At 34.5% G+C, this 18,051-nt stretch overlaps 1 protein-coding gene across 1 annotated transcript; it reads right to left on the bottom strand.

Moving 5' to 3' along the window:
• Positions 1-11,974: 11,974 nt before the first annotated feature.
• LOC123666754 (zinc finger protein 286A-like) lies at positions 11,975-17,965 on the bottom strand. The gene is made up of 4 exons (XM_045600809.1): positions 17,815-17,965; positions 15,579-15,686; positions 14,222-14,785; positions 11,975-12,719 (listed from the first exon to the last, which is right to left on the bottom strand). The coding sequence occupies exons 2-4, from the start codon at positions 15,668-15,670 to the stop codon at positions 11,990-11,992; spliced, it is 1,386 nt and encodes a 461-aa protein (XP_045456765.1). The 5' UTR covers positions 15,671-15,686; positions 17,815-17,965; the 3' UTR covers positions 11,975-11,989.
• Positions 17,966-18,051: the final 86 nt, after the last annotated feature.

Below are 18,051 nucleotides of genomic sequence, written 5' to 3'. Positions count from 1 at the left end.
GTGTATATGATAACAACCGGGACCGACGGCTTAACGTGCTCTCCGAGGCACGGTGGGGAGACCCACAAGGACTGCACAAACACCCAGACCACGGCAAACGCCTGCATGGCCAATAAAAATGTTTGTCGTGTGCGGAGATCGAACTCGCAACCGCCAGCGCAACAGGTACAATCCACGGCTGTAACCGCTGCGCCAACGCGGCTTTACGTTTTATACCTATTTTGCTTATATTTGACTTTTTTTAAATATAAAAATAGTGCGTAGTAGGTATATCCCTACTTTATTTATTTATTTTAGGACAACTTACAAAACATACACTAATACAGATTTTACAAAAATGTTTACAATAATTTGCTGAGTGTTGTTTTATTTATATTATAAAATAATGTGAATGTAAGTTTTTTTTGTTACGTTTTTACGCGAAAACTACTAAACCGATCATCATGAAATTTTGTAGACATATTTTTGGATGTGTTAGAAGTAGGATACCTTTAAAAAAAATCAATGCTAGCGAAGCCTCGGGTAAAAGCTAGTGTGATATATTTGAATGCCTCTCGCTTATATACATATACATTGTTTATATGTGTAGGTATATCTACTTATAAAAACAATTTAATTGTCTACATTATAGAAATGCATCAATCATTATTTTAACCGACTTCAAAAAAAAGGAGGAGATATATATATATATATATATATATATATATATATATATATATATTTAATGTATATTCGGGGATAACTTCGTCGTTTATGAACCGATTATTATAATTCTTTTTTTACTGGAAAGGAGATAAGGAAACTAGGATCTGATAGAATCCCAGAGAAATCGAAGGAAACCCTCGAAAATCGTAGTGACGACTATTGCGTTTGTTAATTTTTTTTTCGTCTACTTACGTTGTACTTGTCGATGTAATTGAAGTCGTTTTTTTTTTGTTTGCGAGCATAACCAATTTTTTATAATCACTTATCATTATTGTATTATTTAATTATTTATGTACATTATTGTATCTTCTAAATAATTCAACGTGGAATTGTGCCGCTCGTGCTCGCGGTATTTCCCCCGTTGCGTCGCAGTTCTAACTATCTGAGTAAATAATGGGCCAGCCCTGCCACCAGTGATGACTGAATCTTTGAACTAAATTCTGTTACTTTACCGCAAGGTTATTTCTGACTGAAAATGATACAATTATAATAAGCTGTGACGAATATTAATGTATATAAGGAAATTCCTTGTTAATTTAAATAAAATAAATTAATATAATTAGCCCGTTGTATGTCTTTACAATGTTGTAGCTGTGTTGTTTTTCGTCGTTGAAATATAGTCTACTAGCCTTCCTGGGGAACTTCGTAATGACTTTTATCAAATATAATAATTATTTACATCGAAATAAAATATAGCGTATCTTTGAAGTTGGATCAAACTGCACACGGTGTGCAAATTTGATTAAAATCGGTTAAGTAGTTTAGGAGTCTACCGCGGACAAACAACGTGAAGCGTAATTTATATATATTAAGATATTACTCAGTGACCACGTAGCATTTTACTAGTGAAAAAATTTTGTAATCGATTTTGAATTTTTTTAATTTATCCATTACGAAAAACAAAAAATTAATTTTTCCTCTTTGTAACATTACTATAGATCAGTGTCTCCCAAAGTGGGCGATAACGCCCCCTTGTGGGCGCTGCAGTACTAAAGGGCGGTAGGAGACCTAGAAAAAAATGGTACCGTTGTGTGGGGCTTGGGGGGTACAATTTAAAATTATATGAATTTTTGATAAATTAGTTATAGTTAAAGTGAAGCAACCACCGGACTCTGAAATAGATTTTGCAGAGTAGAAAATGACAAGAAAGTCTGCAGTTTCTTTTATGTAAAATGTATGCAAGAAAGACAATGTATGAGGCTATGAGGAATAGAACTGCGAGAGGCATGAAAGAGTAAAGTAGCTAAAGTCTCCGTGTTTGTTGGAGGGCTAAAAGAAACACATGTCACAGGAACTATGACGAATGTGATGATAGCTGACCATATATGGTACCTTTAAACCAATAAATCGTGTCAAAACACAAAATAATTTCCTCTATTCGGCCTTCCTTATCACGGAGCCATTTAATGTTCCTATACGTCACGTGAAATTTTCCCGTTTTGACCCCACCTAAAAATTTATTAATTATAAATTTCTCGATATTGAAAGTAAAAGTTCGGCGAGGTAATATTAGATAATATTTCTGGTGTTGTAATATATTAAAATAAATGAACATAATTGTGTTTGCAGGCAAACGAAGAAAAACCGACTTCAATTATATCGCCAAGTCATACAACGTAGGTAGACGAAAAAATAGTCAAGAAAATATTCATTATCAAAGATTACTCCAAAAGTTGTAATCAGATCTCGGTGAAATTTAAAATTTAAATGTGACCCACATGATAAACATCGTCTTTCGATTAAATTAAAAATCATCAAAATCGGTACACCCAGTAAAAGAGAAGGAGACCCCCCCCCCCCTTTAGTGCCTCACGTTATTAACGGACAATCCCTAATTAACATACATAGTAGACTCGTCTATAAAAATAATTAAATATGCATAGTAATGTTTATTACGCGTTTGTTTTAGGAAAAGACCCTTCGACAAGGTATGGCGCTTGCCATAATTACTAGTATTATAGCCTATGAGGTTTACAGTTTATGAGGTTTGAGGTAACAAACTATAGCTCGCTTTTCTGCTCGCTTCAGTCTGTAATATCCCACTGCTGGGCATAGGCCTTTTTCCTCATGTAGGAGAAGGATCAGAGCTTGATCCCCTACGCTGCACCAATGCGGATTGGAGGATATGTTACCTACTATGAGTAACGATCGCTATCAGACGTACACGATAACAACCGGGACCGACGGCTTAACACAAGGACAGACGCCCCGACTACGGCATACATCTGTATGGTCAATACATAATATGTTTGTTATGTGCGGGAAACGAACCCGCAATTTACTATAGTTAGTCTAACATAAATTACATGTCTACATAAATTAGTAGACACAAAAAAAAGTACAGTTGAATTAAGATACTCGGCCTTTTTTGTAGTCGTTGAAAAATAAACAAGAAGTATCTATAATATAAAAATGAGTTGCTGAATGTGTTGCTAAGCGCAAAAATCGAGAACGGTTGGACCGATTTCGCTAATTCTTTTTTTAAAATATTCCTTGAAGTACGAGGATGGTTCTAACGGAGAGAAAAATTATAAAAAAAAAAAATAATAATAAAATTAAAGAATCGACTGTTAGGCGATACGAAGTTCGCCGGGTCAGCTAGTCTATAATCTATATCTATAATCTATAATATATATAAAAGCGAAAGGTCACTCACTCATCACGAAATCTCCGAAACTATAACACCTACAGACTTGAAATTTGGCAGGTAGGCTTCTTATAGGACGTAAACATCCGCTAAGAACGGATTTTACGAAACTCGACCCCAAAGGGGGCTAAACGGGGGTTGAAAGTTTGTATGAAAGTCCTATGTTTTTGAAGTAAGAGACTTGAAATTTCAAATGTAAGCTCTATAGATGGTGAGAAGGTGTCTAAATAATGTATCTTTAGAAATCAACCCCCTTTTGGGGTTAAAACGGGGGATAGTATGTTGGCTCACTGATCACGAAATCTCCGAAACTATAACAGTTACAAACTTGAAACTTGGCAAAAAGGCTCCTTATAGGGCGTAGACATCCGCTAAGAACAAATTTTACGTAATTCGACCCTTAAGGTGGTAAAACGGCGTTGGGAGTTTGTATGAAAGTCCTATGTTTTTGAAGTAAGAGACTTGAAATTTAAAATTTATGCTCTATAGATGGTGAGAAGGTGTCTAAATAATGTTTCTTTAGAAAGCAACTCCTTTTTGGGGTTAAAACGGGGGATGGTAGATTGACTCACTCATCACGAAATCTCCGAAACTATAACAGCTACAAACTTGAAATTTGGCAGGTAGGTTTCATATAGGGCGTAGACATCCGCTAAGAACTAATTTTACGAAACTCAACCCCTAAGGAGATAAAACGGGGGTTGGAAGTTTGTATGAAAGTCCTGTTTTTGAAGTCAGACTTAAAATTTAAAATGTTTGCTCTTTAGATGGTGAGAAGGTGTTCAAATAATGTATCTTTAGAAATCAACTCCTTTTTGGGGCTAAAACGGGGGATGGTAGGTTGACTCCCTCATCATGAAATCTTCGAAACTATAACAGCTACGAACTTGAAATTTTGCAGATATGTTCCTTATAGGGCATTAAAATCCACTGAGAACGGATTTTACAAAACTCGACCCTTAAGGGGATAAAACGGGGCTTGGAAGTTTGTATGAAAGTCCTGTTATTAAGGTAAGAGACTTGAAATTTTTATAATGTATGCTCTATAGATGGTGAAGAAGTGTCCAAATAATACATCGTAATCTATATATATATATATATATAAAAGAGAAAGGTCACTGACTCACTCATCACGAGAACTCAAAAACCGCTGGATGGTCCATCCATTCAAGATGGATCCATTCAAGGTGGAAGGTAGATTATAGTTAGTAGACGTCCGTAAAAACGGATTTTGCGATATTCTACCGCTAAGGGGGCTTAATTGGGATTGATAGTTTGTATGAAACATATACAGCAGCTATAAGTTCGCCTGATAGGTTATTAATACTGCAGCCTGAAAATAAAACTAAAAATGTGGTGTATAGAGGTTTTTAAAAATAACTATTAAATTATACTAAATTGTGCCTTTTAAAAAGTAACTCAGTTTGATAAGCATTTCAAGTGACTGAAATAAAAAAATAATTTGCGTTAAACATCTTAACAGTAATGCATATCTGCATAACCACGCGGACGTAATCGCGGGCAACAGTTAGTGTATTATAAAACAAAGTCTCCAAAAGTGTATGTGATCGATTCGCTCAAAATCTACTGAACGGATTTTCATGCGGTTTCACCATTGGAGAGAGGGCTCCACCATTGGCAAGAGGAAGGTTTACGGAACGGCTATGCCGATTTTGATGAGAGTTTCACTGGAAGTTTGCCGGGAAAGCTTTGTGACACACTAATTTTAAAGCGGGCGAAGCCGCGGGCACAGCTAGTTTATTATATAAAGACTATTGTGTTGATTGGGGAAATCTTTATTGACGGGATAATGTAATGATTTCAGAGAAATCGTAGCAATATTGTGTTTTATCTTAGTGATTAGTGTTTTGTAAACAATATGATTAATGTTTTTATAAAGGAAATAAAACGCTTATTATTATTATTATTTTAGTTTTTTATACTAACTTACAGATAAACCCTGTTTACTAGTTTATGTTAGCGCAAAGCGTCCATGTTATTGTTATTTGATTTTATTTTTTTGAGATTTGTTAAAAAAAAGTATTTTATTGGTAGGACAACTTTTACAATTAAGGTGGTCTAAAGAAATGTATTTACAATTAAAGTGCACGTGTTATCTCTGAACTAGTTAGATAATTGTATCTCAGAAACAGGGTTCTCCCCTCCAGGAATCTATATTTAATTACAATATACGCGCGTGTTTTATTTAACCGACTTCAAAAAAGGAGGAGGTTACTCAATTCGACCGTATGTATATATTTTTTTTTCAATGTATGTTCGGGGATAACTCCGTCGTTTATGAACCGATTTTGATAATTCTTTTTTTGTTGGAAAGGAGGTATCCCTAGTTTGGTACAATGATAAGGAAACCAGGATCTGATGATGGGATCCTAGAGAAATCTAGTGAAACTCTCGAAAATCCGCATACCTTTCCACTGGATGTACCGATTTTAGTGATTTTTAATTTAATAGAAAGCCGATGTTTCTCATGTGGTCACATTTAAATTTCAACGAGATCTGATAACAACTTTTGGAGTAATCTTTGATAATGCGTATTTACATGACTATTTTTCGTCTACCTATGTTGTATATATTACTTGTCGATATAATTGAAGTCGGTTTTTCTTCGTTTGCCTGCAAACACAATTATCATTGCGTACATTAAGCTTTAACTCAACATCAATGAGATCCTGCTTAAAATATGGAGAGCACGACTGGGGAAATACCTCGACCTAACAGAAGATCACAGCTAAATAATACTGCTTTCAAGCGGTGTTGTGTTTCTATTGGTGAGTAAGGTGACCAGGGCTCCTGGGGAGAATTGGGGATAGGGTTGGCAACGCGCTTGCAATGCTTCTGGTGTTGCAAACGGCGATTACCATCAGGTGAGCCGTATGCTTGTTTGCCGACCAAGTTATATAAAAAAAGATGATCATCGCTTCTCAGATACCACTGGCCTCTCACCTGGAATATCTAGATTCATTATGCTTGAGAGGTTGTCGAACCGACCGCTATAACAACAATCTAGTTGTGACTACGTCAAACCATCATTAAAGGGGATTTCCATACAACAAACTTGGTTTTAGAAATGTTTACGTAGACATTAAATTTGTAATTAAATCTATTTATATCTTTCTCCTAATGCGTCATTCCTATAAATTCGTTAGTATTCCTTAAAATTTATATTAGATCAGTTTTATTATTATATGTTTAAACAAAAAAAAAACAACTAGGTTTTTATTTATTTTCGTATGTTAAATTTCGTAATATTTTACTGGCTGTACCGATTTTGATGATTCTATTTTTTATCGAAAGCTGAAGCTTGGCATGAGATCGTACGAGTATTTTTATGTGTTATCCTATACACCTATACTACGTTGTATTACTTGTCTATGTCAACAATTAAAGTCGCTTTTTTTTGTTTGCAAGCAAACACAATTATTTATATGTTTAGGATACACACACTCGTCTGTTTCTAAAGTAGCTTAATGCTTGCGGTATAGGTATAGCTAAATATAAGAATAACACCCAGATTCGAGACGGGAATAGAACCGAAAACCCTGTAGAAAAAAGTTGGCATCTACACCGCTTCGCCAGTAACTAAATGAGTGGCCAATCTGACTATAGTAATCAAATAGATTATTAAATTCTAATAACTTGTTTCTATATGTCACTATACAGACCATCATAAAAAATTAAGTTTATTAATTTTATTTACGTGTTCGATAAAAACAAGTTTTCATTTGTTAAACAAGATATCCCGGGAATCAAATTATTTTTTCTTTACTTCAAGTAGGCTTTAAAGGTACTTCTAAATCGTCATTTTACAATACACACAAAATATTTTATTTATTATAGTTATCGTGAAGGTAGCACCGATTCGGAATGTAGACTGCACTTAGAAGAATCAACAAGGAAATCCACAGTCAGTCTTAAAAAAAATACTTAATTATTATAAATTCAGTCAGGCCTTGAGTGAAATATAACGCTCACTAAATCAGTAATTCGTTGTCATTTATATACTCCAGTACAGAGTTATATGCTTCGGATATTATATACTTAAATATAAGAAACATATTATAATTAATTACCATTTGTTACATAGATAACTAGCTGACCCGGTAAACGTTGTTTTGTCATAAACATTATAAAAATATTTAGGGTTGTACCTACGTATTTTTCAATGCCAAATGATAATAAAATAAAAAAAATGCCTAAAACTTAAGGATTTAAAACCAATTTACGATCGATTCTCGGACGTTACAAAATATGCACAAAATTTTTTATAAGAATCGATCAAGCAGTGTCGGAGGAACTTGGCTCCTAATACTATGACACGAACTTTATAGGTATATTAGAGAGATACATATAGAAGCAAAGGTCACTGATTTACGGACTAAACAAGAAATCTCGAAAACTAGTGGATTTACATATTTGCAATTTGTGTGAAGGTAGAATATCGGTACGGGTTGTCACCCGAGAAAGGATTTTGGGAAATCTAAAAGGGATTGAATGGGGAGAGGGGGTTAAAGCTTGTCTGTTTGTAAAGTTAAGTTTGTATACAACACTTTAATTGTGTTATTTAGAAATAATATTGTAAGGAAGTAGAATAGAGTAAGTGATGTCAGCTAAAAAAGGATTTTAGGAAACCTCTCTGATGATGGTGGGGGGAAAAAAACATTGTATTAATAACAATGTAATTTACCAATGAAAATTAGTTTTAAAACATTTGAACTGAAGGAGGTTATAAAGCCTACATGGGAAGGTATAAACCATATATATTATCATTTGTATGGTTTTAATGTTACGATTTAGATGTTGTAGGGTTAATCGAAAATTGGAATAAGCCGTTGTCCCGATGAAGGGTAAGAAATACAGTAAGATAAGAAAGACAGATAGGTAACGACAAGATGCTTGAAACGTCATTAAAAAATCTATTAAGTTTTTATTTCTATATAAAAAAAAAAAATAAAACTTGATGTACGTTATAGCTTTGAATTATTACATCGCATTTATATTAAATTTACGATAAATTTAATCAACAATGAGAGTGCAAAAGTTCAAAATTATATAAAAAAATAACCACTAACCTTTGTATGTCGTAATTTATACGTATAACTTATTTAATATTTAATAACATAACAACAAAAATCAAAATTACAAACGCGTATTTACGGCGAGGGCCGTTGTTCGACTGGCGTTCTGTAGGTGACACAAGATTCAAGATGGCTAGTTCATATTTTTTAAATAATTTTTCCTTATTCACACGGCGCAAGGTCCGGTTGTGGATTAGTGTAAATATATTTTGCTATTAACTTGTTATAAGAATGATTTATTATAATACTTTACTGTTCATGAAGATTATGAATTGACAGATTAAGAAAAATCTAATTATTTTTTTAACACCAAATGGATTTGATATACAAACCATTGAATTGATTTTCTAATTACAATTAATGACAACACATACAAACAAAGTAGCATGCAAACCTAAAATTTAAAATCCGAATCGTCCTGGACCAATTACAGAACATATTAAAATTACATCAAAAACACGTTTAAAAGTAGTTCAATGACACACACACACACACACACACATAAGAATTATATATTATGTTAATCTTATATACATATAAAATTCTCGTGTCACAATGTTGGTTAATATACTCCTCCGAAACGACTGGAACGATTTTTATAAAATTTTGTGTGCATGCGGGTAGGTCTGAGAATTGACCAACATCTATTTTTCATACCCCTAAGTTATAAGGGGGGAGGGATTAAGGGGGTTAATAACATATATGGCAAAACAATGTCTGCGGGGTCAGCTAGTAATAATATGTATTTGTTTAACAGGACCTACAAGGCTGGTTTTACTGACGACCGCTCTGATGTAATGGTGTGCCGTGTCGGCGGCGCCAAAACACCGATGTTCGCGGGGTCGATTCCCGCTTGGAGTGGGTGTTTGTGTTTATACAAATATTTATTTCCGGTCTAATTGTTAGTCCTTGTGCGTCCCCTCACCGTACCTCGGAGAGCAATTAGAAATTAATACAGGCGTAGATATATACTTTATGAATGTTATATGTGATTATGTGTACGACTACATCTCATGAGTTATAATAATTTTTAAACCCAGCCTTACGCTTACGCTTCAGCCCATAATATCCCGCCGCTGTGCATAGGCCTCTTTCTCCATGTAGGGGAAGGATTGAAGCTTAATCTACCACGCCGTTCCTCTGCGGATTGGCGGATATATTCCCTACTATGAGTACCGATCGCTATCAGGTATTTATGATAACAACCGGGACCGTTGGCTTAACGTGCTCTAAGGACGGTTGGGAGACCCACAAGAACAGACATCCAAACTGAAAAGTAATATTTGTAGAAATACAAATATCCATCCCGAGCAGAAATTGAACCCGCGAACCTTCGGTGTTTTAGGCAACTACTAGCACCACTAAAGGTGAGCGGCTGTTGTAAATATCCTCGTATTGTAACTATACAAATTTATTATTAAAAACGAATAGTAAAATATATTTCTAATAATTTCATTTTTGCATTATTGCAACTAAAAGTGAATTCTCAATTTTAGTACTCTCCTCCTGATCAATGTCTGTTTTAATCATAACAATAATAAAATTAACCTCGATAAGAAGTCTTGAGGTCAAACTCGATGATATATTATGATTTATGATGTTTTAGAAGTTATCAACCATAATAATAGTTTGTTTAATTTTATATTCAAATCTATATATTAATACGTGAAGCAAAAACTTTGTACTACTTTTTACGAAAATTGCGCGAACGGAATTGGGAAAGGGAAAAGGAATGCTAATATATATTTTTTAATTATGTTTAAAAAATAGGTTAAATATATAAAAAAAAAAAAATACACACACTACCATATATTTGACACACACACATATGTACTCTTTTTGTTTAATGTTCAAACATATAATTAAAAAAATTACTTATGATCGAATTCCGACTACTAGGTTGCCACTAGGCGACCACTGGTATATTTCTCATGTCTAATAAAAGTAATAAATATTCATATATATAAAAAAATTAATGAACGACTCAAACACTAGGATTCTGGGCCTTAACTAGTATTTAGGTACCTACTCCTATCCCAGAGATTTGGAAATATACACAATGCACAAACACAAACACCCAGACCATGAAAAACGTCTCAACAAACATCTTAATATATATAAATCTCGTGTCACAATGTTTGTCCTCAATGGACTCCTAAACCACTTAACCGATTATAATAAAATTCGCACACCATGTGCAGTTCGATCCAACTTAAAAGATAGGCTATATTTTATTTTGATATATTATGTTATTATTATATTTCAGAAAAAAATAAGGTGATACGAAGTTCGCCAGGTCAGCTAGTATATTTATATATCATATCTATCCTTATTAAAAAAAGAATTGGCAAGCTGAGTTTAGAGATTAATTGAGATTGGGCACAGCATTGCTGTGGTTACGGCAGTAAGAATATAGCCACCCCCTCTCTTCCCGTGGGTGTCTTAAGAGGCGACTAAGGTATAACTTCCACTACCACCTTGGAACTTAAAAAGCCGACCGATGACGAGATAACCATCCAACTGCTGGCTTTGAAATACACAGGCCGAAGACGGGCAGCAGCGTCTTCGGTGCGACAAAGCCAGCCCTGCGGTCACCAACCCGCCTGCCCAGCGTGGTGACTATGGTCAAAACACATGAGGTCACGCCATTTTTAGCGCAAACTTTGGAGGTCTACGTCCAGCAGTGGACTGTATTAGGTTGAAGTGAAGGGCACATCAGGAAACATCTACCTACCAGCAAATTAAGAGCAATATTATGTGGCTGTGATCTTCGTTAAGGGTTACTTCGCCAGTCGGGCTGCTCCGGATTTCATGGAATATTTTTCGAAATGGGCCCTGTCTCAATAATGTTTTTTCTCGTGACGACGTCCGATTTCAATGAAATTACATGTATAGACCAAAATAATGTGTTATACATCATTACAGCCTATACAGTCCACTGCTGGACATAGGCCTCCACAAGTTTACGCCAAAAATAACGTGAACTCATGTGTTTTGCCCATAGTCACCACGCTGGGCAGGCGGGTTGGTGACCGCAGTACTGGCTTTGTCGCACCGAAGACGCTGCTGCCCGTCTTCGGCCTGTGTATTTCAAAGCCAGCAGTTGGATGGTTATCCCGCCATCGGTTCTTGTTATCCCTTAGTCGCCTCTTACGACACCCACGGGAAGAGGGGGTGGCTAAATTCTTTAGTGCCGTAGCCACACAGCACAATGTTATACAAATGTGTAATATAAAGCTATTTAGGGATCATCCACAGAATACATTCGCAACTAGGGAGGAGGGGTCTTTATGTGATGAAATGTGATATTGGAGGGAAGGGGGTGGAAGAAAATATGAAAAAAAAGTTCTCGCCTCACTAATTTTTTTCATGACAATAAAATGTCATTCATAGGGGGAAGGAGGGCTATAAGTAAAAGTGTTGATTGCGTATTGTATATAAATTATTTACACTCATGGGGTAATATTTGGCACAATCATTAATATATATGCGTATGAGTATTATGTGCACAATACATATTTAAAAAAAAAGGAAGCAAAAATCAAACGACAAAATAAAACTTATTCAAAAGATTTAATTTTTTAAAACGATGCTGTATATTTTTTAACCTATCCTCATTCTGACTAATGAGGCTCTTGTTTTTATGATATCTGTGCTTCTGCCTGAATTTTAGTGTTCGCATCACTAATTTCAACACAAAATACTTCTTTCCGCAGTTATCACACGGATACCTCACACCTAACTTATCATCGGTTTCACCTTTAAAATAATACTTCAAATTTGACTGACTCTTGAGAAACGAGTAACACAAATCACACACTCTTATAATCTTCGTTTTGATAACATCTTTGTACATCTGATCCACATTTTGCTTATAATGATTCACGTCTTGCTTGCAATGATTCACATCTTGCTTGCAATGATTCACATTTTGCTCACAATGATCCACATGTTGCTTGCCGTTATAAGCTTGTTGCTCGATGTGATCCGCGTCCTGCTTGGCGTTAGTAAAATCAATGCCACATTTGTGGCATTCATGTGCGTGGTAATTTCTCACGTGGCGTTTATACTTTCTAAATCTCAAGTGACATCGCTTGCATGTCCGAGTGTGCCAAGTACGTGATACTTCATCATTTTTATGAAATTTAGCTCTATGCCTATTTGAAACGTCCGTACCGCTCATGATGTACTTGTCACATTGTAGGCACAGTGAGAATGAACATCGATTTACTATTTTCAGGTGGGACGTTTCATGTTTTATTAATGAGAATCTGCAAAATAAAATACATTCCATTAATCTACTGTTACATCTATTGATCTACAACCGAAAATAAAAATCATCATATCAAGAATTTCGCTCTGGCGGCATCGTTCCATAGCTTAATTGGCTAGAGCGCTGACACGGTCAGTCGGAGACGCGGGTTCGAATCCCGCTGGAGCGGTCAATTTTTGATATGATATTCAAAAAATGTTTAGAATCCCTAATGTGTGGGTAACACAAAAATAAAATCGTACATATTGGAGTGTCTATTTGTAATATTAAAAAAACTGCTTTTTATTAATTGTATATGGATGTATAATATGTATGATGTATAATATGTACGATGTATAATGTAATATAGGGTACATATACCAAAATTACATTTTTTTACAATTTTTGTCTGTCTGTCTGTTTGTGCCGGCTAAACTCTGAAACAGCGGGACCGATTTTGACAGAATTTTCACTAACAGATAGCTGATGTCATAAGGGGTGGGGCTTGGACTTGGGCTACTTTAATATTAGAAATTTATATATTTTATAACTCTGCGAATTGAACTGTTTGCTTGAACGCGCTAATCTCAGGAACTACTGGTCCGATGTGAAAAATTCTTTCAGTGGTATATAGCCCATTTATCGAGGAAGGCTTATAGGCTATATAATATTTTAGTAGCTATTTTTTCTTAAATTCACGTGGGTGAAACTGTATATCCTACCAATATTATAATTGTATTTCACGAAAAATTAGTGAACAATTTGAAATTAATCTTGATACATAGATAGCTGGAGAGCTACAATACCACATCAGCTACATTTTCCTATAATATTCCCACGGGATTGGGAAGTACTCGGGTGAAGCTGAGAGGCCCAGCTAGATTTTTTTTATATCACTAAGTTGGCAAACAAGCATATGCCAGGAGCTCTGGTCACCTTACTCGCCAACAGGAACACAATACTGCTTAAAAACAGTATTATTTAGCTGTGGTCTTCTGTAAGGTCGAGGTACTACCCCAGTTAGGCTGCTCCATATTTTGAGCAGGAAATTCCTGCTGTGCCCTACCTCAGTTAATAAGATAAGAAATAAAAGATAAGAAAAATTTGAAAACATTAGAGGACACTATATCATCATTACTGAAAACAAAACTATATTTTATTTTCGCCTGCCTTCTTTATACAACCAGTATAATAATAATAATAATAATAAAGACGTTTATTCACCAAGCATAAAAAAACAAAAGATTTCTTAGTCTAATTTACAGAGATTTTATAAAAAAAAATGCTGGTGAAAAGGTCGTAGACTCAGCTTATAGCTGCTTTTCAGTCCGCACCTTTACAAATGCTGCCAGCACAGGACGTTAGATTTACATTTAAAAACTAGATTAATTTACATATTTAGCATTAACAAAGTATATGAAAATGGTATTTGATAATAAAAAAAACCAGGATTAATAAATGAAGTAGACCAAACTCTATTTACCATCCCAGTGGAAAAAAAATAAATAAAATCAAACTCACCGATTAGGGTACGAGGTAGAACAGTATTTACAACTAAATATTCCAGGTTTCATTAACGATGAATAACTAACGCTTGCCGGAACGGATTTATCGATTACATCTTTCTTAATGTTATCTTTATTATCTGATCCATCCTTATTATTAACTAAGTAATCCGCTTTGTACTTAGAAAGCGACCACAGCGGATTGCAGACTTGTTCACTGACTTGAAAGGTGTTCACAAGTTCATCGTTAAAGGAATCATTTTCAAACTTGATCCTGTGTTTTATTGATTCATCTTCGAGTTTTACATTCATTTCAATTTCATTTTCAATTTTCACATGACATTCATTTACTTTATCTTTACTTTTATCGTTATTTTTATATTCTTTTATACTAGTTTCATTTTTAATTAAATGAATTCCGTTTATAGCATGTTTAGTTTTAGTTAAGTGATGGGTGGATTTGTGATTTTCATAATCTTCGACCGACGTCCAATATATGTTACATATATCACATTTGTGAAATGATTGTATCCAAAGAGGTATTATAATGTGTGATGCGTTGTGTACTATACTCTCAAACCTGGAACAGAAAATAATCGATGAACACAATAATCTTTAAGCTTTTTTACCCAAGATGCCATAGGCAGTAAAAAATTTCAATAACCTATCACACAACAGGACCTAAGGGTGGCATCGTCAGACTTACGAAATCCTACATAAATAATGAAGATTAAAAAAAAATCACACAACAGCCTTTGAGAGGACAAAGCCCCCACAGGACATAAGACACTTATTCCTAGACATCACCGTCATCATCATCATCACTTCAGCCTATCGCAGTTCACTGCTGGACATAGGCCTACACAAGTTTGTGCCAAAAATGGCGTGAACTCATATGTGTTGCCCACAGTCACGACACTGGGTAGGCGGGTTGGTGGCAGGGCTGGCTTTGTCGCACCGAAGACGCTGCTGCCCGTCTTCGGCCTGTGTATTTCAAAGCCAGCAGTTGGGTGGTTATCCCGCCATCGGTCGGCTTTTGAAGTTCCAAGGTGGTAGTGGAACTGTGTTATCCCTTAGTCGCCTCTTACGACACCCACGGAAAGAGAGGGGTTGGCTATATTCTTTATTGCTGTACCTAGACATAGTAAAAATTATTACTGTAGGGCTAATACTGCAGTAGTTGGTTTGTACCAATCCTGGCTCACGAGTCGGAACGTCTCACCTGATGGTAAGCGACTACCATAGCTTATAAACGGCTGTAACACCGTAAGCATAGCAAGCTTGTTTCCAAACCTACCCCTGACTCCCACAAGAGCTCTGATCCCCTTACTCACCACAGAAACAAAACACACAATCGAAATAAATTTTCTTACCTATTCTTAAATTCTTTATCACACAAATCACACACTACATGGTTAGGTCTCCGCAGTTCTTTATACGAGTTGTCTTTATTGCTTAGATTCATTTTACTTTTTGTTATTCTGAAAACGATAAAAATGGTTATTGTTATATGAAAACAATTTTTTATAATCTTTTCTTCCTTTTCTTTGAAATCTTTAGTAACTTTTTATTAAAGGATACTACTTTTAATATGTACGATTTTATTTTTGTGTTACCCACACATTAGGAATTCTAATGTGTGGGTAAGGTCAGCGGGGTTCGAACCCGCGTCTCCAACTGACCGTGTCGGCGCTCTAGCCAATTAAGCTATGGAACGATGTACCCGCTAGATCAAAATTTTTGATATGATGATTTTATTTTCGGTTTAAGCGAACCGTGGCGCCGTCTATAGTGAGTTCTTTACAGAGACCCGTAACTATTCAGTTTCATATTACAATGAAAATCTTTGATAGGAGACGACAACATGCTATTTTTTTTAATATGTACGATTTTTATTTTTGTGTTACCCACACATTAGGAATTCTAAACATTTTTGAATATCATATCAAAAATTGACCGCTCCAGCGGGGTTCGAACCCACGTCTCCGACTGACCGTGTCGGCGCTCTAGCCAATTAAGCTATGGAAATTTTAGATATGATATTTTAAAAAATGTTTAGAATTTATAAAGTGTATAACTGTATCCTGCGTTTTACCATAGTTAATTTGAGAAAAAAAACATAATAAATTATTTAATATTAGCGACCCGCCCCGGCTTCGCTCGTTTGTAAAAACTATCAGCTTTCCTCTATTATATTATGCATGTATATCTATTAAAAAATCGCATCAAAATCCGTTGCGTAGTTTTAAAGATTTAAGCATACATAGGGACAGAGAAAGCGACTTTGTTTTATACTATGTAGTGATTAGCCTATAGCTTGAATCGGTAAATAAACCAGTAGTCCCTAAAATTTGCAAATTCAAATAAACAAACAAACTTCTCTGCTTTATAATATTGGTAATTTAGTAAGATATATTTATTTTCATATCAATTTAGATGAAGATTGCAAACATTTTGACGCGATATAAAAATTATCCCATTTCTTACAATACTATTTTTTATCAATAACTGGATGACCCGGTGAACTTCGTATCACATATATTTGTGAAAAATATGGACAAAAGACTTTCTGAATGCACCTATAAATATTTGAGAACCAAGTGATAATTTTTTTGGAAAAAGACATCAAATGTTTAACAGCTAGGAACATTTTGTATTGGAAAATTAAATTGTCGTTTTTAGTATTTTCCGTTAATTATTATTATGTTATTAAACTATTTAAACCTTCCCTGAACTTCTGCAAATATTTCAAGCTCAAAATCCATTCTCGAATTTAGTGCTACAAACGAACAGCTATTGTAAAGTATCCTAAATTCGGGCATTTAAAAAACTTAATAAGCCGCGATAAAATCCGAAATAGATTTGGATAGGCTTTAGATTAAGAGCCGCAGTTTGAAGTTGTGGCTATTAAATACATTACAGGTAGATTTTTTTATGGGAGGTTAAATTTTTGTTATTTCTGACTCTACCTTAATTCTGATGCTGCGGGACGTGTACTCATGCTCCGTTCTGCGACTATCACGCGTTATTTTCCAACAAATTTACGTAAAAACGATCTTTACTGCAAAATCAAAATACGATACGAACTGACCTTTTTTGCAACCAAATTATATCAATGTCAGTAAACAGTCTAATTTGGTAGATAGGTTAGGGTTATTTTTTTTTTTTGTAACGAAATTATTCCGATAAACGGTCAAAATTTGAGCTTAGATAATTCGAATTTCGACGGTTCTTAATCCCAAGCCTAACCAAAGTTTTTTTTATTATAATGAGTGAAATTCGCGGAAGAATTAAGAAAGAAAGCAAATAATTGATTTATATTACGCATCAAAAACTTTTACATTAACATATATTTACAGACAGTAGGTTATTTTATATTTATTAGATTTATTTGAACATTATATTGAAATATAATTAGATTTATTTGAACATTATATTGAAATATTTATTAGATTTATTTGAACATTATATTGAAATATTTATAATATTTAAATGCGTACTCCTTCTTTATAACATAGAACACGTAATTTCTTTTATATCATAAATCGACAACTATAAAGATAACCAGTTACTTCAAAAGCATTATCATATTTTACGGAGATTACTTACCACGTAATTATATAGACATGATTATATATTGTTTTGTCACGTAAAGTTCGTTTTAACTTTTTATTTCTCCATTCCACCCATCTCCATTTTTATTGGCTTCTGACAAGCAAAGAGTATAATATTATATAGGGAAACTGACAATTTCTTGACATAAAGTAAAGTGTCCATTTTTGAATTTTCTATACAGATATTTTAAATATGAAATTAAAATTACAGAATAAAAAACCACGAAGTATA

The sequence above is a fragment of the Melitaea cinxia genome, chromosome 27 (assembly GCF_905220565.1).
Source record: "Melitaea cinxia chromosome 27, ilMelCinx1.1, whole genome shotgun sequence".
NCBI classification, from domain to species: Eukaryota; Metazoa; Arthropoda; class Insecta; order Lepidoptera; family Nymphalidae; genus Melitaea; species Melitaea cinxia.
The sequence above is the reverse complement of the archived record's forward strand: the minus strand, read 5'-3'. Positions and strand labels throughout refer to the sequence as shown.

Coding starts and splice junctions, on each gene's coding strand:
- LOC123666754 (XM_045600809.1), bottom strand. CDS start 15,670: ATGAATCTAAGCAATAAAGACAACTCGTATAAAGAACTGCGGAGACCT. Junction 14,786..15,578: donor GATAAAGAATTTAAGAATAG/GTAAGAAAATTT, acceptor TTTCTGTTCCAG/GTTTGAGAGTATAGTACACA. Junction 12,720..14,221: donor TCTACCTCGTACCCTAATCG/GTGAGTTTGATT, acceptor TTTATTTTGCAG/ATTCTCATTAATAAAACATG.